The sequence below is a fragment of the Bombus affinis genome, chromosome 9 (assembly GCF_024516045.1).
Source record: "Bombus affinis isolate iyBomAffi1 chromosome 9, iyBomAffi1.2, whole genome shotgun sequence".
NCBI classification, from domain to species: domain Eukaryota; kingdom Metazoa; phylum Arthropoda; class Insecta; order Hymenoptera; family Apidae; genus Bombus; species Bombus affinis.
In genome coordinates, this window is record NC_066352.1 from 6930558 (window position 1) to 6954615 (window position 24058).

Here is a 24058-nt window from a genome sequence, read left to right on the forward strand (position 1 = left end):
TATGAAACACGAGAGAAAGTAATGAGACACTTATAATATAAATATTATTTTATTCGGTTACTTTAGATACAGTTTATGTTACAATGAATAATGATTATTATTACAGGATATTGTATGTAGGAGTACTTTTATAATTAGTATTGATATTTATACAAGGGTGTATAAATCACACGCAAAAATATACACGTTATGATAGTTATGATAGTTAAAATATCTAATGAGTTAAATTTATTCCATTAAATATTTAAATTAATTTTATGCATATTTATATTTATTCTATAACATTCGTATTTAATATAACAGGAAATTTAAGCGAGTGTTGACGTTCTTTACGTCTGGATTTGAAATAATTATCCTAGTTGGCATTATGTTGTTACGTAATCCCTGTGATGCTTCTCATACTAATCTCGTGTAACAAATCTCCATGTTGCTATTCCGCGAACACCCTCCGATTACGCTAAGCCTTTCCTGTGCATTTTCGCGAAGCATGTTTGATTATTAGAAGCTCCTTACGAAACGAGCACAACGTGCGACGATATTAAATAAATGACGTAATACACTTTTTATGTTCATTAGGTACAGTAATTTCCACGTTACTTTTACAAAATAAAGAATTGTATTTAGAAAATGGACAACATTCTTTCAAAAGAACTTTAATTTAGAATTTGAATCACTTGGCTTGACCACTAGACTGAAATTGCCTGTCTTTTATTTGTCAGAAAGAACAATTATAATACATTAATGGATGAGTATATAAAGTGATCGTTGGAAACTTAATGGGGTCAAGAAAAATGACTGAAAATGACGTTCAGATATCACTAGCTAGAAAATTTTTTAATAACCTAAGTAATTAAGCTGATATTCAAGTGACGAAGATAAATGGTTTTCCCTATAAAGTATGTATAACTTTCCACGAGTTTACTTCCACTACTAGCTTCCATTTTTCGCACAACATTCTCCCAGTGAAATGTTTGATGTTAAGTATTACATGAGTTCACTAGTTTTGAGCATTTGTCAAATCCTTAATTAAGTCTCCACATGAATTTATTTTTATCGTTATTCTAAGAAAATGAAATATTTCGGTCATACTCAATATCTTTAAAAACTTATGTTAAGGTAATAACATTGATGAAAGAACACAATAAACAAATAAAACGATATTAACAGAATGTATGAACATGTATGAATATTCATATTTATCGACTTTTGTATATGTATGTTAGTTCCATACTCCTTTTCCTTTATTCATATAAAAATTCACATCATTATCATGAAATTTCATCAAACAGAAGACTAACACACATGTAGATATTATATTTTAATAGAATTGGGATATTGTACGCTTTGTAATATGATGAACGCAAATATAGTCTGTGAACCACTGTATGTTAACCTTAATACTATTATACTATTTAATTTAACTAATAATAGTATTACTATTTATAAAATAATGAAAGATAATAAAACAAGTAACTCTTTGTATTTTATAGCATAATTCCATTTATGACAGCGTTGCCCTTAATATTATTACATGTTTCTTAAATAAACTGTGGTAATCGTGTAGAAACATAAGAAAATTTTCCACTAATAATGTCCTTTCTCCTGGATGAACATTACGTTATCCTAAGCAAACTTCATACACGTGTCCACGTTTGTTTGTTTTAGGTGGCATGGGTGCGCGTCGATACACAGACAATCCTGTCCATCCACCATACCGTGATCACGCAAAACCCACGGATCTCATTATCGTACAACGACCACCGAACATGGTACCTTCATATAAAAAAGGTTGAAGAAGTGGATCGTGGATGGTACATGTGCCAGGTGAACACAGATCCGATGAGAAGTCGACAAGGCTACCTGGAGGTTGTAGGTAAGCTCGTTACTACAGCTTGACGTTACTAGAATTTATGATTCTTCTGAAATATTATTTTCTTGATTAAAAAATTTTTATTTTAAAGTAAACTTTCGTTTGGAAGGGAAAATAATCTCTATATGTGGAGGAAGAATAATATTACAACATATAAGGAAGGAAGGATCTACAAAAATATTTGATGCTTTTATCATTGTTATTATATTTCATTTTCTTATTCTCACTAGTAAAAATAATTATTCGCAAAACTTTTATTTCTAAACGGATGTAAGCGTGAATTCCTGTGTTTTATTTGGAATATGAATGGATTATTCCTCAACGATTGCTTTTAAAGTATATCAGAAGCATAAAATGGTTTTAAATAGCTTCTTCAGAGAAAAAATATTATTCTACCAGGAAATGTATTTCCTAATAAAAAATGATGTAAGAGAATAACTGATGATTCGTCAAAAGCGAAACATTTAAACGCTGTAAATGCAATTGGCAGCCAAGCATTAGTCAGCTCGATTCAGTTAGTCTTTGAATCGATTAGGTTTCCAGTTAGTTGTTAAACTAGGTTAGATGTCATCAGGCTTCCAATATTCAATCAGCAATCGAAGTACTTACGTTTCTACAAGATTAGCGACAAATTAGCTTGAAGTTACACTTTCAGGGTGTTAACAATACTATCTATTATCTATCTTATAGTAAAAACTATAATTTAAAATGTACATTTTTCTAGTTTTGAAATTTTTCTTGTACCATTCTTATGCGTATCTGTAGAATTGAAACCAATTTTATCAAAATCTTTTCAACTTAACATTGGATTTTTACGGTCAGCATATAATATTTTTAATAACAATTTTCATATTTTAAAAATCAACCTTGTGGCATCTGTAATTTCTATGGATAGTTATAATAGTAACGCAAGATAAAATAGATGTTGATCCTTTGATTTTTAATTATTTAATTAACTTCTGTCAATTCAAAAGTCTAATTACTTTTAAGACGACAGTATGGATAGTATTAGACTAGGTCAGCATTTATAATCAAATTTTAAATATAACGAAACATTATGTTGTATACATTTCTAATAGTAACATATACTATATTCAATTTCCATGTAGTGTATTAAATCGATAAAAAAATATTTCTCGCAACCATATACTGTTTGAAGTGTAACGAATGCAAAGCAGAATTTCCGCTCTTCTTTTCCAAACATGCAACTATGGTGTTCGTCACGTTTTGAATCACCGCTGTTGGATTGTCAAAAATGAGTTTTCCATAGTTATTGGCGCTGAATAAACTTTCATTAGAAAAATTTTTGAATATCTATTTTTTTTTTTGCAGAGAAAAGCACGTGTTTGAACTTTTTCTGTTTTCTATTGAAAATATACACCATTTTTGTAGAATAATAAAAAAAAAATACAGCTCACTTTTCATAATTAGTATTCTCTCCAAATATATAACTTTTTATATTATTTTAGAGAAAAGTATTACGTTTGAAAAAACTTCCGAATAATAAAACCTTGTTTCTAATGAAACCAAATAATTCAATGCGTTTATTCATGCCTCATTAAAAATTTCGTTACGATGTAAAAAAGGTTCTTTTAAATTAGTATTGATCCCGTGGATACACAGGTTAAGTATAAGAACTAGATCGCCGTGTGGAACATAAAAGACGATTATTCATTTGATTTTCACGTGTTTTCTCTATCGCAGTGCCGCCTTCTATTATCACGAAGGAAACGAGCACAGACATGGTCGTCCGCGAAGGCTCGAACGTGACGTTGACGTGTAAAGCTTCAGGCTATCCCGAACCTTACATCATGTGGCGCAGAGAAGATGGAAAGAACATAAACTACAACGGGGATAACGGTGAGTTTCGATCAATGGTTTCTTCCTAAATTTTACCACAGTACAAATACGATAAGTGCTTTTTTAGAGGCGAGACAAAAACAATTTATTCATTTGAAGATTGATTCAGTTCAATATTTTAGATATCGCACGTTACATTAAATTTTCTGTGAAAATAATCAAAACGTAAAAGATTATAATTATTCGCAAAATATTAATTGTCTTTTGTGAACTACATTTTTGATTGCGTAATTTTTTTCGAACGTAGTGATTTACATTTTCTAGAAATAAAGAAAAACATTAAGTTTGATATATAAACGTTACATGAATTCGAAGGCATGATTGGATCATATAGACTCGACAGAGTAGGAGACCAATAAAATTGTCATTTATGAGAATTTGGAACGTAACGAAGATTAGGATCTCCACTTGAAGTCTTAGAAAATAGTACATAGGGTTAATTAATTAAGACTTCTAAATTCACCTAATCTAAATTAGAAATCTGTGTTAGCGATAACGTGATTCTGAAGCTTCTTTAGTAAAAATTGACTGGATATTTCTATGAATTATGCAAATAAGAAAGATTATGTTACAAATATCATGTGCAGTTGTGAAAATATGTGTGATGTTTGGATGTTTTTAATGATTGCTGACGCTAAGAGGTGTGCGATTAATTATGTTTACAAAAACTGAATGTGTGAAAGCGTTATTATCATATCAGATGGATGACGGATTTCGCTAATGAGTCGATTGACATTTTCATTAATTACGTCGTATATAATGATTCAGTCACGAAGGAATTGTTAATTTCGCGCCAGGGATTTATAATTTTCGCGATAAAACGAGATCTAAATTCGATTCACACGACGTATTCAGTAAATTAATGGCAAATAATTTAATACCTCACCAAATTGGCTTCAAATTGATGAAGTGTCAATATCACAACTGTTTTTCGTCTATGAAAATCTCTTTTGTCAATCTCTAGTACATTTTCATACTTAATATATACAATATTAAAATTCAAATTTTATTTGTCCGTCTTTTATTCAATGATATTTTAAGCTAGTAATTCTTTTGAATTATATTTAATTTCGTTAATATCATATCTGATACATTTCGTAAAAACAACCATGCTAAATCTTTCTTAATATTTTAGAATGTTAGGACATAAATCTTAATTAAAAATATCTATTAATACAAAGTTGCTATAATAATAAAAAGGTACTTCATAAAACCAACTGCAACAATTAATTACACGTGAGAAAAGAGGAAATGAAGTATCAATTAGAGATTTAAATGATTAATTATTGCTAGGGCATTGGTTAGCAATATAATTATTCACGAATACGGTATGTCTGGCTCTTATTGTGAAACTCTGGTGTGAAATGTATTCAAGAGTTGATTCGTCGTTTCCGGATAGTTCTCAGTTCGACAATCGATAGCCGAACGGATACAGGTAACGCCGTTTCACACACGATATCGCTTTTTCGGATGCTACACAAAAAAGTAAACGACTAAAACGATCCTTCTTTTCTATGTCAAACTTGCCTGGAGTTTATATTCACTTTATCTGTATTCAGCTCCGACATTGAGCTACCTATTTCGTTAAGTTCTCGATTTACCTTTCACAAAATATGTACGGGTATGCTTATAAAGTATGCTAGTCAAAATAAATTAAATATTTCTTTCTGAAATTATATCCTAGAAATTTCATTTAAACGAGCTTCCTTTTAATGACGTGAGAAAACAAAATTAGATTTAATTTTATCGTAAATATTTAATTTAATAAATTTAATATCTTTAATTCATATACATGAGAAATTAATTTTACAAAATATTATTAATAATATATAAAAATAACAAATCATTGGATTTTGAAAAGAGGATTAAGAATTGCATAATTAAAAAATAATACAAAGCTACGTCCCATTCTGCTATTTGAAACAGTATATTTTGAAAAATAAAGTTAATACCCTTTATGTATTGTTATTGAAAATTTATTCATCTTTGATTTTGTTGTATTAAAATACCGGCAATATGCAATGAATTCTTACAAAATGTGGAATTTATAATTAAATCACGGAAAACCCTGGCTTTACTTATAATCAAACATTTCAGTTATTATTAATAAATGAAAAATTATCCATTAGCCATTAATACGGAATAACCATGCTAATCCCTTATTTACATTAGACTAACATTTATATAATTTATTATATTCATTTATTCGAATTACATTTGAACAAGTGGAATATTGTTGTAACCTTGTAAAAATTGATCGGTACGTACATAATTAAAATAACATGCCATTATGAGGTACTGAACAATCAAACGCATACATATATCCATAGCATGTAAAATTATAACATCTAAATTTGCATGGCTGGTCTGACGTTTTTGTTGTAACAGAGATATATACTTGATTGTCTCTAAATTATTATTTTGCTTCGAATGCTAGATTACATGGAAGAACGTGTTCAATGTACCACGTTTTGGGAGTTCCAGTTAGGATACGTTACGCTTCGGACAGCAACTGAAATTTGTGCTGTGTCGGGCAAACAGGCTGTTCCGGAATTTCGCAAGCTAAATTGGTTTGAGAAATTGCGATTTCCAGATCTGTTATTAAATATCAATAGTAATGGAGTTATCGTTTGGGACTCAATATCGATACGTTAAGAATTCTCGTTAGGAAGCCAATAGAAATCCGAATCGTTTTAATCCACATCAAAGTTGCAAAGAGTCTGTTGACAGTTTAATAGAAGAATACGAAGGTTACGAAAATTATTCGAGGGAAAAATAGCATAACTACAATAATAACCGTTATGACATTTAATGGATAAAAAATAATAATTTCCTAAGTTTCATTCTTTTAATAATGTTTAATCACCATTTTTCTCAACATTCTAATTTATGAAGTTCATCAGAATGCATCTTGCCTGATTCATGCGTATCAATACCACTTAAGAATTTAAACATTATTTCAAATATGTTCGAATCTTCTTAATATCATTTATCATTTATCATTTAATAATAATATCATTTTATTCGTTATTTGGAGTTCAAATAAAATGTTGTTAATTAAATCATAATATTATTGTTGGTTAGTCTAAACAAAGCCATATATTATAAAGTAATATAGTATATAGTATAGTATAAAATCAGAAAATCCAAAATTTCCTGCAAGTATACTTCATACTTTTATAAAATACAGTTTAATGAAAGTATATATAGCATATGCGTACCTCCCGCGCGTCAACAAAAGCTTCTCGTTCAAAAGTCGTCTGAATGCAGAGCGGTTTTGACGGTGCTGTCGATAAGTCGGAAGCAACGGGCGTGCCATCCTTGACTTAATCAATAAAATCCAACGAATCGATATAACCCATGACGTAAGACTAACGAAAGTTTACGCCGTGGATATTCTTCGCACGAGGAAACGTTTGATACGTTGAACATCGTAAATAATCGATCACGCTCTTATGGTTCGCGTGCTTCTAAAAATACCTATGCCTCTTAAGAACGCAACCTTCGTGGCAGAGATCGCCTCGATCGATGCTAATTACTTTCTTAATTACTAATTATGAATGGCATGAGAAGCGCGACAACGCTTCAACTTTCCACCTCTATCTGTCCTTTCCGCTTCGTATCGTATCGTCCTTTTCTTCCCTGTACACGTACAGCCTCGTTTGCACGAACACACGGAGGGAAAAAGGCAGAGAATAAAAGAGAATGAGGGAGAGAGAAGTGGGCAAAGATGTACAGGATAGCGGACGTCAGACAGTCTGTCGGTTCCAAAGGATTTTCTCAATATCGGATAAAGGCCGGATTTAATTTCTGCTCTAATTTAAATTTTCATTGCCCTCGAGGCATACTCGGGTTCAGACGCTCAGACGAGACTTTCGAAGCTTACGCCTCGCCCTAACTCCACTGTATAAACTGTCACTGATAAATATGTATGCGTCGAATCGTTGCGGCCCTGGATAAAAATGCTCCGTTGCATTATATCATCGCCTGTTCAACGGCCATTACCGATTCACACGGGGGATTAATGTAATTCGAAGGGAACGAGCAAGTGTTGTTGCGAATTTTGTTTAACGTTTATCGTTCCTCGAAGAATGTACTTTCGATTGGATGCAGTGTACAGGACGAAGTCTGTTAAACGTGGTTGGTGAATGCTCTTGAAGAAAGTTATTAGGAAGTTAGTCAATGGAAATGTTTTATTCAGTTTTATAGTTTACTTGAGTCTTTTTTTGCGTTATTTATAATGGCGTTAACAACTTGCATAGTTTAATAGTACACTGATGTTTACATAAATTCATATTTTTCTAAATATCATTAAAAGATACTAGAATGTAATAGACGATTGTTTTACTTGTCTACTACATATTATGACGAGTACACTCTGTGCATTTTCCGCTTACAAATTTTCTATAAATACGTAAGAATACGCAGTTATATTGTATAATTTCGAGTATTTTAAGTAACTTAAGGCCGGTTTCACACGAAGATATACATATCGCGAGTTGCGTATCGTGTGAGTGTCGCCATTTATTTTAATGATTCGTTTTAACTTCATACGAAAAGTATCGTTGCCAAGATACTTTTTATATGTATTGATTTATTATTTTTTCTTTGTTTCTTATGATGGGTTTTACATTGAATGATTGAATGTTTATTGCATTACAGGATAATGTATTATGTCCTTAGTGTAGCACTGTACAATTCGCTCATGCAGGTGTGCAGACGAAATTCTTGTGTCTTATTCTAATCTTACGAATTATGACTTGATTGTGTCCTGTCAGAAAATGTGATACAATTTATGATATACTTCGTAGAAATCATCTTTAACATGGCCATACTGTTTCGAATTTTCAAGCTATAAATTAAAGGTAATAAGTCTTTAATAAAAGAGATCAGGATAGAATTTCTTAAAAATTCGCTTAATTATCATTTAAATATACATCGTTTTGTTTTAATATTCTGCACAGTTTTCTTCGTGAAAAAAATTTTAACTTCCATTTAAAAAATTCAAGATATTTGAGAAATTTGGAAAAGTGACAAGCAATGTGAAAAAAATCCGATAGTACAGTATGGTTCAATCATACAGCATTTATTCATTTACCTTTCGCAAAAGTTATTACAAAGTTATCGGAGTGGTTTCAGTTGCGTGATTCATCTCGTATGTTGTCTATGGAAATTTTTCGTTTATATTTGACACTATTATTCGAATGAAATTTAAATTCCTGGGCAGAATAAAACGTCGATTATCCGAACGAATAGGGAGACAAATCCGTTTCGATAAACGGTTTTCCAGATAATCGGTTTAGAAGAACCAAAGTTACAAATATGTCATGAGAGGATATAAAACAGTTTTAAAGGTGAATGCTCATTGCACGGAAAAACAAGTGATAAAGCGAAATATTCAAAGCAAATTAATTGTTTTAATCGTTTTAAGTTTCGTATTTCTTTTCAAATAAATGCTTTAAAGTGAGATTAAATATTTCAATTGAAATAACAGTACTTCATTGAAGAAATCCACGAACCGAAAGTATTATTCCTATGTCATGTAATAATCTTCTGAATGAAATTACTTATGAAATGATCATTCATTATAAAATGTTCGAGCTCCTTAGTTGTTCACTTTGAACACGTCGAATATACTGACGATCAGGATGTAGCAGAAATTGTCCGGGCGGGACTACACTTTCCTCGTGGGCAGAAGATGCGTAGAAACCATCAGACGAGACGGCAATGGTGTTAGAGAACGGTTCTCGAATCCCAAAGGGCAACGCATCAGTTAGTAGCCAGCTGGTTTGAATGTATGCCGTATTCACAACCGTGATATTTTGCCCAATTACGCCGATAATCTGACGCTTCTATCGAATGACATGCTGCTCATATAGCGACAGATGCGTCCAAGGATAACCTTCGGTACAGGATCGTCGAATGATATCGTCTCATCAGCCGTTGATGGTTCAACGAGCTTTGCGAATTGATCGGCATTTTCATGAGTACTGGAGCACATTTCACGTGTTCCAACTGATTAGTTATGGACCTTTCAGACCAATTTCGTTGGATTGCTAATGCAGAAACTGTTCTTCACAATTGAGGGCAATAGAATATCTCCTATTTATTATAGAGTTGAATTTTATTTTTCACATTTTATTTTTCATAGAATAGTCTTATATATCTTATATATCTTGATTTATATCATTCGAACAAAATAAAAAATATACTACATAATAATACTGCGTACATATTCACACATTTTAATTCAACAGTAATAACGAATTTTCTTTATTTTAAATAATATCTAATATTTTACTTTCAACAGTTTTATATAAAATCATTACGTTATAAAATCTTTATTTCTAATGCAATTTTACACATCTAAATTCGTATGAATTGTGAAAAACGGTTAATACTACGTAATCCGATTACATCGAGGAAAGCAATTCTACGAAACAACTATATCCACTTCAAAGCAAAGATTAGGAGTCAATTTATGTTGTTGGAATAGTCTGAGTGTTTCGTACGTGTGTAGATGCGCTACCAATGCTATTTTCTCGTTCTTGCCGTGTCCAAAAGAGTGAAGGAGAACGTTCAAGAGAAATGAAAGAGGAAATCGAATTTTGTAAAAGGTACGCTCGTCTACAGAGATACTTTTAAAGAATGGGATCGAGACACCTGTGGGCAGCAGAAGGAAGGATTTAGTTCCCTGGTTCCAGCCGATTGTCCAGAAAGTTGATAAGAGACGAAGAAAAAAAAAGTAGAAATAAAAAGGGATAGTAGAATTTCGAATTGAAGTAGCAACGTTGGAAATGAGATAACGAAACATTCGTTCCTGCGTTCAGAATACAGCCAGTGGTTTGTTCTTGTAATGTTGATCTTGACTTTGATAGCAATTAATTGTGAAGATAAGGAACTGTTGTATAAACGTTTGATGAATATTTAATGATGGAACTTCAATTTTTCAACTTGTTCTTTTAATCTTGCGATAGGGAATTAGAAACGGATTAATTGAACAACTGATCTTAAAAAAAAAAATTAACACTGGATTCAGCAAATTAGAACTAGGAAGTTTTGATAAAATTAACGCTGATTTTTTATGAAAACAAAAACACGATTGTATCGTATCTTTCCATTCATAATTTTCCACGTGTAATATATGAATTATAAAAAGGAAAAAACAGGATATGTTATATTTTTGTTTTTAATATGATCTCTCCTTCTAAAATTCAATCCGATGAAAGTTGTTCGCAGAACATAATGAACATAATGAAGGAAACCTCCAAAACCCATTTTAAGATAAGAAATTGCATTTTACGAGTGAAATCAGATAATGAAACGTAAGACGCAACATGATTACGCTCCAAACTGAAATCTTTCTTTCAGTAGAAAGTCCAAAAGGATTATACCCCATACAAACAGTCATAAAGAAATTAAAGATGATACAGAAAAATGTTACTAATATTTTTTAAATGTTTAAAAAAGTAACGTAATCATATATTTAATTTTAAAATCGAATGAAAAGATGCAAACATAATTCGTTGAAAAATTTGTTGAAAAATTCGATACCATTTTTCATCATTAAATTTTTCTCACCAATGGTCCTGTCTAGTTCTATCGATCTGAGGGTTCGGCAATTTCGATGAAAGAAATGTGAATGAATGCGACTCGAAGAACAATTGAAATTTATTCCTTTAGAAGTTGAAACGCAAAATTTCCTGGACAATATTGTTCATGAAGTTGCACTTGGTACAACGACGTGGTCTTGGTGGCTTCGAAAATACAAAGGAACCTCAAACGGCAACAAGATAAGCTCGTCTTGACGCTACGAGGATCGACGTCGGTACAGTTTTGCCGCCAGTTTTCCTCATCGTTTGATGTCGGGGTTGCGCGTAAAACGAGTACAACGTAGATTCGATTTTCCGCGCTGCCTATATCGATATCCACCACGCGACCCACTCCCTCTTCTATCTTCCCTTCCGGGACAGGAATTCGTTCTTAGGTTCCGATTTTCCGGTCGCCTCGTGTTACTTTGACCCTGTACATACAGGCTACATCAAAAATCGTCTCGGTAACTCTGTTATTCTCTATGAATATGAAGTGGAATTATTAAGAATATGAACGTTTTATATTCATATATTTTTTTGTTTATTTCTTTGCATGAGTAGACTCGATAAAAGATTCGGATAGTTAATGAAACCACGCGATACTTTAATATCTTATTTTCGAATAAATTTCATTGTTTTGTTATTTTGTTTCTTTATATATAATTGTAATAATACGTACATTGAATATTTTTAATTTGTACTTTACTGCTATCGTTTACGGTAAGCATACGAATTTATGCTTTTTCCTTTTTAAACGATTTCATAAAGATCCAAAAATAATTGACATAATCTTGATATAATTTTAATTTATAATCTCGATAGTAAAAACGATACTTGATATTACAAAACGATAATGCATTTTTTCTAGAGAGGAAGGAAAATATTTCCAGAATAGTTAAGAAATATTTAGAGATAATATCGTCTGTGTAATATTTTGAACGGCGCTTGATATTTTACACTTACACTTAGACCAGGTATTCCCTTTAAAGTTCTCTTTTCGTTGATGTCGCGATTTTTGCTACGTCCTGTACAATTTCCGGTAAACTACCGACGAGAAAGAGCGCCCGAAGGAGATTGTAGACAAAGAGGAGCGCAAAGAAGCCAGTCGCTCGACTTGCACCCGTTCACCTGCATTATGCTGACATTGATTACCAGTGTTTTCTAACCTTTACGCATCGTACGCTTCCATTTCTTCGATATCCGTTTTCATAACGTCCTTCTCGAACGAGGCGAAATAATTTTCCCCGCGTTAGGCAAATTGTTATTGCGAGCAACGCTGCTTTGCCGCTATAAACGTTCTTCTTTATTGAATCACACTACTGATATAAGGATTTCAATTTCTCCCAGAGCTACATTTACAAAAGTTGGCGAACGTGGATTCGCTGGTTAATAGAAAGTTCGCAAGTGAAATAAGATATCCTTGTTCTAACGTTTTGTATTTACATATATTTAAATGTACAGCGCCGTTTAAAAATAGCATGAGCTTGCGAAAGTATTTGAGCACTTACTATAAAAAATTTTTATTTTTATATTAAAGATTATGTGCAAACTTTCGATTTTTATGTATTTATGAGAAAATTTGCAGATACAAATATCCATAGAATGCACATAATATACAAAAATATATAAATATCCAAAGTATATTACCTTTTATAATGTTTAATAGGTAAAACTATTCTTTATCTAGATCCCATTCTTTTAATTATATTCATAAACAAATGAATTTACACAAATAGCCACGTCTAGTTATTTAATTAAAATTAAAACAGTAGAAACAGATAGTAAACAATTTTTAAATAAGTAATTCTTTATGTTTAGAAAGCAGAAAAAATTCTTTTCCTGTCAGTTAGTGGAAAATTGTTTGGACTTGCTGTATTTATTTATTAACGCCGAGGAGAAGCCAACCTTAAAAAATGAGCTTTCGCAGTCGCATAAAGAGAGTGAAACTAGGAAAGTGTACAATATTCAAGGTCCCAAAGGCACTGTTTCTTAGCTTTGTTTCTTGCTGGTAAATAAGTACGCGTAACGGACTTTGTTCTAGCAGAGGAATTCAGAATTTCGGGAATCTTACGAAAAATTAATTGAAACCTACATTTCGTCAATTTATTGAAATTACTTTTCTGGAAACGTAATAAGAGGTAAGATTTTTTAAATCGAAATTCTAATTATGTCTGTCTCTCATTATGAAAGAAACTATATGCTTCACGTATAAATATACATACAATCATTCACAAATGTATTTGAGGAATTATTACGAAATACTTTTATGTATACATTATTGGTGTTACAGAAAAAACATTTTGAAATTCGAAATTGAATGTGAAGAAACATTCATAAAGTTTAAACACATAAAAAAACAGATAAAGAATGAAGATGAATGAGGAATCTACTACTCCATTATAATATTCCAAAATTAGGAAATATTAATTATTATACTTCTTATGGTATTCTATCACAGAATACATTTTATTTCTCCTCGTACTGTTATTTCCTTATTCTCATTCTTATATATTCTCTTGTTACAAATTACTTTTAGAGACGGCGTTTTGAATTATGTGTTACAAAAATGCAATAATATTTACAAAGTAGAAAAAAACAACACTCTAATTACCTTGGAATAAAAGACAATTTTTATATACTCTGCAAATATTCCATAAATATATAAAATTTTTAGCGAGGCAAAACTAATTCTATTGAACTTTGAAATAATACGAAAATAATTCTACATTCTATTTTACTAAATAATTACTCTGCAACTATTTTACGCTTTTATCACACACGAACACCAATTAACCGTAAACCTCACAGTGTTATCTGGCACAATTTCGTACACGATTCCTCGAGTAAATGTAATGATAGGTTCCATCGCTACTTAGAATTATCCAAACGATTACGAAACGATACAGACCGAAATCCGTCTGTTTCTACTAGGAACACATGCAGAGGCATTAGCTGCAATGATGGTAGCTGGAGGATTTCGCTGGAGGATGAATGTAGCTGGGTTATCTGGCGGTAATAACGCGAAAAAGGCCACTTAAGGGGGTTGAAGGAGGGTGGGATGAAATATCGACGTCCATGCCGCCGCTTATGGGGCGGAATACATCACGTACTAATTCCCAAATAGGTAGCCGTTTCCCCACTTCGTCTTCGAGTAAGCTGTCTGCTTATTCTTACGCTGTTAAGGAGCACGCGGAAAATGTTATGCAAAGTGCGCCCCGCGCATCGACATTCAATGCCCGCTAATTTATTCCGCCGTTCTTTTTGCGTTCACTCTTATCTGCGTCGTTTAACATTCAAACGGGCTGATGAGTTCCGAAAGACATTGCCTTATCGTCTCGCTTGCGTTTTACTCTTGTGAAAATTTTACGACATTTTCCCCACGAGCAGAGAATTAGAAATCTACGGTGTTTGAGGGTAATTACAAAATGTATGTTTAGATGAATGATTGTTACATCGAATTACTAGTTCTATGCTAAATGAATAGTTAAATAAATAGTTTGGCTTAAGATAAGTTGAAGTTCCCTACACAGAAGAATTGAATCTATGCTTGCAAGATTCAATCAGTTTTATTCTACGTTTTATTAAGACAATTCTTCTTCTATTCTTTACCATAACTTACGAATGCAGGATAAAATCCTACGAATGCAAACTCAATAAATGCATTCAATCAATTCAATAAATTTATATCCCTCATCTTATAGGAAATTCATGATCCTTCGTTTTACATAAAATTTACCACATTCGTCATTTGGACATTTACACAGATTCACTTTCTTATGGGTATAATTAAAACAACGGAATCTAAGTAAAATATTATTTTACTCGCTAAATACTATATAAGGACTACTATACTTCGTATATTTTTTAAGAAATGTATGATAATCTGCAGTCGATTTATCATCTAAATACATTTAGACAAGAAAACACCCAACTCATGTGAATAACAACAATAAATCTGACCATCTCTAACTTATAAAATAATCTGAAAGAATCAAAAAGAACATCACGAACATCGTTACGCCGCAATAACAATACAGAGATTGTTAAAAAATAATTGGCCACAAGTTTGCACAATACTTTACTGGATTCAGCGTAATTCGAGGTGAAATTTCATCGAGCCGTATCATATTGCGGTTTCCCATTAAGTCGAAAGTTCTAAAGGATTCCCGCTAAACAGGTAAGCAGGGTTAGTTCTGACGCCAGGATCTGCGGGACTACTTGATTAAAACCCTCGGAAGTGGCCTGGCCCTGTTGGAATCTCTCGCAGCTAGGCATTGTTTATGGAACAATGGATAGGTTTGGCGTGTGGCACGGTCTGGCCGGCAGCGATTCACACCATCTTCTTACACTCCTACCCGTGCCATACCGCGAACAGCTTACCTTCCTTTCAACGACCTTCACCGGCTGCGATATTTCCTCGCGATGATAAGAGTTTCGAGTCACGCGAGATAAGCTTGTACAATTGAGGACGCGGTTGCTGCTAGCGCGAACAACCACTGTGTTTTCTTCTGTTTAGGGGATTAGGCAATGTATTGTAGAATTTGTTGCAAACGAGAAGTGTTGTTAATAAATGTTATCTATGTGATAAGAAAATAATAGTAGAAACGGTAATAATGCAACTTTATTATGTGGCATAATCAGGCGGTTGAATGGTTGTATCGAATTGGAAGATGGGATGGTTATGTTTGTAATTATATGTAGAAGTTGTAGTAATGTATGGTTAGCGATAATACGCTATACATCTATACACTTCAAAAGTATCTGAACATTTACTTATTCTTAACGAGATGTATGTATTTTAGTAACAAAATTACAAATAAATCAAAGTACATTGATTTTATTTTTTATGACGGCATGTATGACGCGATCAAATTGATTTTTAGAAGTGAACAAATATAATAACGAGACTGCTAGATATACAAAATTAAATTTCGCCTGATCATAATACTCCACATCTTCGACAAAGAATAAAATCATCATAAGCCTTCCTATTTATAATTTCGCTATAATCAAAGTAACATTGTGTCAGGAAGAATCAAGTGTTCACATATTATTGACCATTTTAGAGTACATTTCGAAATAGCGATGCACACGTACGTTAAAAAGTAACGAAGAACGATGGAAATTATCCCGCGGAGGACCACGGAGCCAAATGAAAGGCAGAAAAGCAAGCAATCTATCTGGGAGTGCATGAGCCGTAACAAAGATCGTGATACATCGAAGGGTATTATTCGACCGGAGGAATCTCCACGTTCTTACAGCGTCCCATTACCTCCACATTACTGTCCGGGAATTGTAGCAACAATTCTTTCCTTCCCTTGATACAACGCGCTTTTACCTTTATCGTGAAAAACGTTCAATTGGTTTTCCATCGCTCTTCAACATTTACTCGCGATCAGTTTAAAACCTCTCGCAGAATCTACTACAATGCGCCTTCTGTCCCTGTCTGGCAAGAATTCTAGGAATGTTGCACAATAATTTCGCGTATAAAAATTGCGATCTGCAGCTACGCCGTTTTATTATCGCGCTCTTATTGGAACACGTGGCAACAGTTGTCTGCTTTTACGTTTCTTACGGACATTATGATCGCATATTTACGGGAACAGGCTGCGTTTCATTACATTCCATGGTGTTTATGTTATTTTTACAAGAAGATAGGTTTTTGTATCTGGATTTTGACATCTGTTCTTGCTTCTTTGATTTCTCTCCCTGTCATTGTATAATTTTCTTCTAATGAGTGTAATTGTTATTTGTTAAAAATAAAAATTAACACATTGAACTTCAATCGTGACGCTACGATGATATTGATAATGTGAAAATTATTTCTTGTATAGTTTTCATCGATAAAAGTATGCGTAAAGAAAAAGGTTATTGTATAAATAAATTTACAGAAGAGTTCATGATATTTTTCTCTTTAAAGCGAAAGCTTTCGTTCCAAAACATTTCATTACAAAAGTATTCTGAAGTGAATTACAGTTACTGAAAACATTCTCAGGTTATTAAAAGTTAAAGATGGTGTGGACCTAAAGCATAACACCACAGATGCTTCAACGTTAACTTTCTGAAACGAGAAATAGTGTGGATGATTGATATAATTTTGTTGTTATAAGGAGTTGTACAGAATAAAACACAAATTAATATATTGGAAGAAATTTAAACAGCAAAATAATTTATCTATTTTTATCACTACTTTTAATTCTTCAATGTTTACATCTCTAGTTTGAATCAAACGTACTAAGGTATCTAAGCAGTGTAGAGAAAGAAACAAGAATTTTATCTCTTTATTCTAGCAACGTAAATCTGATTTTCACTCCGCTTTTACTTTAAAAGCTTTTGAAAAATTCCACATTTAACTTTAAACAATAATTTAATTAAATAAAAACTTAAGCAACGTTCAAATTGTATTCTGAAGTTACCTCAATATCGAACTAAAGAAGTATCAAATTGAAAAGAATACCTACTGGATTTACGAATCTTTCATTTTGATGGAATATTTATAAGTGTGAAGTAAAACCGGAAACCGGTGGCATATTCTGTAACACAGTGCGCAGAATCTCGTTTTGGCTCGCGTGCATAATTCGTTAGAACGGATGACCGAGCACGGCCGCAAAATACGCTAAAAGTTGCAGGAAAATGTGGAACGTGGAAGTTTTGCAGGTTTGTGCGACTGGCCAGAATGATAAATCGTTTAACGTAATTTAATTATATGGCGGTGTATAGCGCGGAAATGGAAGCGGTGAATGTAGGATGGAATAAATAATTACTTTCTATGACAGATATTAATGAGCCCGTTGGCTTATAGATGCATTAGAGAGTCAAACTTTCAATCTTGAATGGACAACGTTCGCATTGTTGCATTGTCCGCGAATTATAAAAAGTTGCCTAGATTAAGTTCCAAACGATATCTCTTATATAATAATAAGTAATAATGGATTACGATGGAAAATATTAAACGTGTCAGAATAATACGAATTTAAAAATATATGAATGTTGAGAAAGAAAATATTAATATGTAGATAAATATTCGCAGCTAGTGTGATGTTATGATATTCTAATTATTGAAAATGTTTTAGTGTAATAAAATTAGCTTATATCACTAATTCTGTCATTGGAAAAATGTGTGTACTGCTTTGCTCATAACATTTTAGTCTATTGTACTTATTAATTTGATAATTGCCTTAAATTCTGTAATTGGGTTTCAAGTTGAGTTATGAATTACAACAATAAATACAAGGACACGAATTTTCACGATTTTTCTTTCTAAATATAAATTTATCTAAAGCCTTGTTCATACAGTAAAAACATCGCCCAGAAAACTCCTAAAATTACAATGCAAATTCGTTCGACTGTCGTCATTATACGTATTCTCAACTCATTATGTTTTCCATCTTCATAGGTCATTTTTTAATCATAGAAAGCATGTCGTGTATTTTAACGTAAAACTTTTCTTAATACCAAGAATTAAAAATATTCTGAATTAAAAGTATTCGAAACGGAGAAGTAGTTCATCTGAAGTCGTCGGAGGTTTTGCGATGCCTTTTGCACTTATAAATTTGGTACCGTCGAAGTAGGTCGCCCCTTCTGAACTTTTCACCGAACTTTCTACCTGGAAACTTCGATTCCTCCGCAAATAGTGTTACGTCCGAATTTTCAACGATTCGACTTCGAAGAAACTTATCCATCCAAGATTATCAATCCTGCTCTTCTCAAAATTATATCGCGTTACAGGAGAATTAATCATGTTTTTACTAAAACGATACAGATTTATGTTTCATTTTTATTTTAAATAATCAATTCCACTTTTTGTCGATTTCAATTCATGATTAACGTTCGATTCTCGAAAAACAAATTGTTTAGGTACTTCCATGACTTAATTTGTTACGAAAAAGTGACATAAATAATAGAAAATTCCAAGATAAATTTAAAAAATGATGTTTGCAATATAGGTTTCTTTCTTCTGCTTTCTAATTTATGGAATTGATCAATGCAGCTTCTAAACTACTTAAACACTGAATAGGTAGACGATCTTTTTGCTAGAACACGTAATTTCTCTTTTAAATAATGGACATTGTTTTTATTGAGATACGTTGGTAAATTTCTGTGTCAACAGAATGAGAATTAATTGGGCAATTTATATACTCAGAACTCTAACGAAACATTATTCCGTTTCTGTTTTAGTAAACGTGGTGAATGGTGAGGTGCTGCATATTGTGAAGATAAGTCGATTGCACATGGGATCATACTTGTGCATCGCTTCGAACGACGTTCCACCGCGAGTTAGTCAACGCATATCTCTTCGTGTGCAGTGTGAGTATATACTGAAATATTTTCTCATATACCTACCCCTCAAACAGTAACCTGGCATGCTTGTTTATTAGATTGCTTTATATGCACGTTAATCCTAAACTGTATCGTTAAATTTAGTAAACGCGTTATACGAACTGCAATCACACGGAAATACTTCTCTTTCAAAGTTCTTCAAAATTGTATCCCTGGTAAAGCGTTTGAAATCTTCTGTATAAAAATGTACTTATCTATACCCCACAGTTATGTTTTGCATATGATTAAATTAAATTTTCAGAAATTATATTTTATAAAATATTTAAAATATTTTTAATTACTCGTGCAGAATGACTTTCGGTTAGATTTCATTGAATACACCGGCGTGCTTCCAAAACGATTTTAAAAAATGTAAATATATAATTCATGAAAATCTTGAAAATAAAATCACAAAATTTGTCAGTAGCGAAAAGATTATAGGCCGTTATCAAAACCTATACGAAACGAGACATTTAATACTCTTAAATAAAAGTATAATAAATTGTTGTAATTTGTTTTCGAAATTAAAGTCGAATTTCAATTCATACAAATTTTAATACCGAAAGAATTACAGGAGCTAACGTATATGTATATGTAATGTTTCGTAACTGTTTCACATATTGATATAATGAAACAAGTATTATTATTCGTTGAAATAAAGTTAACAATTTAAATAATTCTGACAATTTAGAATCGTATATATCAATTTCTCAAATTACATAGTATATACTATATATCATATCCAGAAATAAATTGATAGAGTAATGTCACTCATTAGCAAATTAGATTAGAATCTCAGAATTGATGGTGCTTGGCACAATGAAATGGAAGAAAGACATTGCAAAGGGCTGAAAGCAAAAGCACAATTGCAACGAGTCAGGAACGATGGATTGATGAAGCAGGAAGAACGGTAACAGGGTGCATTCTAGTCACAATATCTCGATAAAGAGTGGTTGTTCGGGCCAGCGCCGTTGCATTAGGTCGGTTTTCAACGTCTCATTTAGCCAGCGATTTACGAGCACCCACTTGACCCAGATATGCACGATGTACCCAGGTTCGTTCATTGCCTCTCGAGCGTCACGTTCGTCCAGTTTTGGGGTGCGAAACGCGTTTCCGCCCTGTCTTTTCCGACACATTAGTCTCCGTTCTACCGCACGGATAAGTACGAGCGTTAATAATCGCCCGACGAAATTTGAGTTATCGTTTTCTAACGGAAAGTTTTCAGGAGGGTCGCGAATGCACATGAGACCGTGCATAAAAGACAGTTCTAACAGTAAGTCACATTAATTTTCAGTTATTTTCTCGTACTTTATTCCTCATTTATCATATTTTATATTTGTTAATATTTTTTATCCTTAATAATATCCGTAATATTAGGAATATTAGATTTGATTATATGTAATAGTTTAATAGTGAGGATATTGGATTTGACATAGATTTATTGAATTTTGATTTTTATTTTGTATTTCTAATTTCGAAAGCTCTCTGTCGTGAAAGTTGTCAACTCGTAGAAATATAATTCGCCCGTGCGGTAAATTAAATTATAAACTATACAACTATTAACAACAAACAATTATTAACGAACTATATTATAGTTAAATGTACATAATGAGATTGAGATTGAGATTTTTCATAACTTCAATCGTGACTTCCAAATATTTGTAATTGTATAGTGTTGCGAATTCATAGGAAGGTTCAAAAGGGATTTTAAATTAATGTAGCATCATCATAATTGTTAACCTGAGGTTTGTAAAAATGGAAGTCTATTATCTAATACGTATAATTTATGGAATATTAAGCTATTATATAATTTTCATTTTCTACTTCGATACAAAATTACAAAAAACTTTCGGCAGCTATTATATTTTGCACATAATATCTCCATAAATATCTACAGCTTAAAAATGACATCTTCACACGACGCAAGTATCTTTTCTAAACAACAAAAATTTCTGTTCGCTCCTTTAATTCGAAAACTGCCCTCAAAACTCTTTGAATCCTCGTAATTCACCAATCCAATAAACGTCACCAAAGGAATCAAATTCCAGCGACTTTTTCCAAAGAATTAGATCGATAGCCGTTTGAAAATCTTTGGCGATCAGGTTGATCAGCTAATGGCTGGCCAATATCAGCTCGATAACTCAACAAAAACGTCAAGGGGAAAGAATATAGAGTGGGCATGGGACGCGATCCACCAATGATATCGTCCCACGGCGTACGCCGCGTACGAGGTAGTAAATCGTGATTTACGCTAGTCCGTAAAAGACGGAACTATGTATGACATGATATTGCGACGGAATATATCTATATCGATCGTTTGGCTGGCGAAGATTTCGCCTGTTATACCGTATATTAACTAAAAAACTTTCCAGAGGAATGTTTTCGCCTCCGCGAAGGAAAGTCTTGCGTTACGCGGAATCGTGGTGGCTCTGTTTAAGTTTCAAGTGCATGGAAACTTTATAGAGTCCGCGGAAAAATGGAGAAAATTAAAGGGCATAAAGGCGGTGTCTATGAAACTGGTGGCAACCGCGGTGCTCTCAAGGCATTCGTTTTTACCGCATAAAGGGCGGCCGAGTTGAATAAAGGGAAGCCGCGGTCCGTAGAAAAATTTCACTCGCCGACGAGAGCAGTTGAAAATAAGCATCTGTTCTTTAACCGCGGAAGCTGGTAACGCTTTCAGTCCGCTGAGAGGGTTTTATGGAATTTATAGCTGCGAATTGTCTTTGACAATGTCGCTCGTTTTTAACCGATTGATAGAAGAGGCAAGATTTGGTGATGATTAAGTAGAAGATTAAGCAGGATTATATTGAACAGGAGAAAGGAATTATTTGTGTTTCTTTCTTTTTTAGGTTTTATTTATTAACCTTTTACAGAAGAGTCAAAGGTTTATGCTTGCGCTAAACAAATGGAAAGTCAATGTTTTATCGAAATTCATAATAAGTTGGTAGATTTGCTAGGATTTAACGAGCAAGAGAGTTCTAATGCGCTTGATTACACAGTTCGAATATGTAGTTGCAAATTTGGATAGTACAAAGCGTAGAAAGTTTGGTTACTGAAATTCAAAGCCGAAAATTCTAATTCCGAAAATTGACTCAAGCTATTTCAAATATCTGCTCTTTTGGTTTCATAACAATTCCCGCATTATTCCGATTAGAAATAAATGTCTTCACGAGTAAATAAATATTAAAGGAATGATACAAAATGTTATACTAATTGTTCAGTACAACGTTTGATTTTTATCCTCCTTTTTATTCGTCTTGCATAGTATAACACGAAGTAAAAGCAATCTCGTATTTAAAAATGTGTTTATAATCATTATTTTCCTTAATTTATTATTTAGATTGAAAATGTACTTTTTAATTTCAGACAGAATGTCTTTCAAATAAGCTGATTTTATTCTTATATTAGTTAAATGTAATTATATATTTCTTGTATTATGTATTTCTATAAAACAAATATTAATTCTATCTAATTCTGTTAGAAAGAAACAAGTATAATTGCAGGTGTTTCTTTATATTACTTGAAGAATATATGGATATATCTCGTCTTTTCTAAGGGCTAGACATAAAAGAAATAAAATAAAGTGTTTCAAAAGCGAAAATATTATTTCAATTAAAGAGGGAAAGAAATTAAATATATCACGTTAATGTTTTTATCGTTACAGTTCCTCCTATGCTTTCGATACCAAACCAGCTGGAAGCGGCATATATTGGACAAGATGTCACGTTGGAATGTCACACCGAAGCTTACCCTACCTCGATTAATTATTGGACGACCGAACGCGGTGACATGATCGTCTCTGGTAATTTTAACTTTAATATAGTAATTATATATATATGCCTCAATTGTGGTAATCTGCTAAACAGAAAAGTATTTATTTTATTGAACAAACTTAAGAAGCAAACATTTATTCACGTGGATGTGAATCGAAATATGCTCGATACGATTTCTAAAATGAACTAGAGGTCGTTATTATTAAAATTAAATCTAAAATTAGAAAAATTAGATTATTCATTGATATACATATTTTAAAAATTGACTCTAATGAAATGTTATTCGGATTTCATCAGTGCCTTCGAATTTATTTACGATTTTGTTTAAATTGTAATTGTTGCCTGCCTTATGAGAATTTTCTTCAGATATTGTCTCGTATGTGCTGTTTTTTATATCACAACGTCTCTCATGCGTGGAAGCCTTAAAAGAAAGTTATGTCGACGACAGAAATATGTTCCCGTAAACTCTTCACAATAAAGTTGAGAAAATACCTTGCTACGTAACGTTCTTGCAAAAGAACTTTTTATATAGTTTTGTTGATAGCATCATTAATACTTTCTTTTTTACGCTAGGATATCATATTTAGTATATAAGTTCAAGAATGATATAAATATTTCTTTTTATATTAATTCTTACGTTTTTT

The 24058-nt window shown here is 32.4% G+C and overlaps 1 protein-coding gene across 9 annotated transcripts in view; it reads left to right on the plus strand.

The window, feature by feature from the left end:
• The window catches only part of LOC126920752 (neurotrimin-like), a 322766-nt gene that overhangs the window by 267452 nt on the left and 31256 nt on the right, over positions 1–24058 (plus strand). For all 9 annotated transcript variants that reach the window (XM_050731483.1, XM_050731482.1, XM_050731489.1 and 6 more), the window contains 4 exons: positions 1666–1873; positions 3575–3730; positions 19501–19629; positions 23306–23443. In XM_050731483.1, the coding sequence (XP_050587440.1) occupies positions 1666–1873; positions 3575–3730; positions 19501–19629; positions 23306–23443 (631 nt within the window). The remainder of the gene's footprint in view (positions 1–1665; positions 1874–3574; positions 3731–19500; positions 19630–23305; positions 23444–24058) is intronic.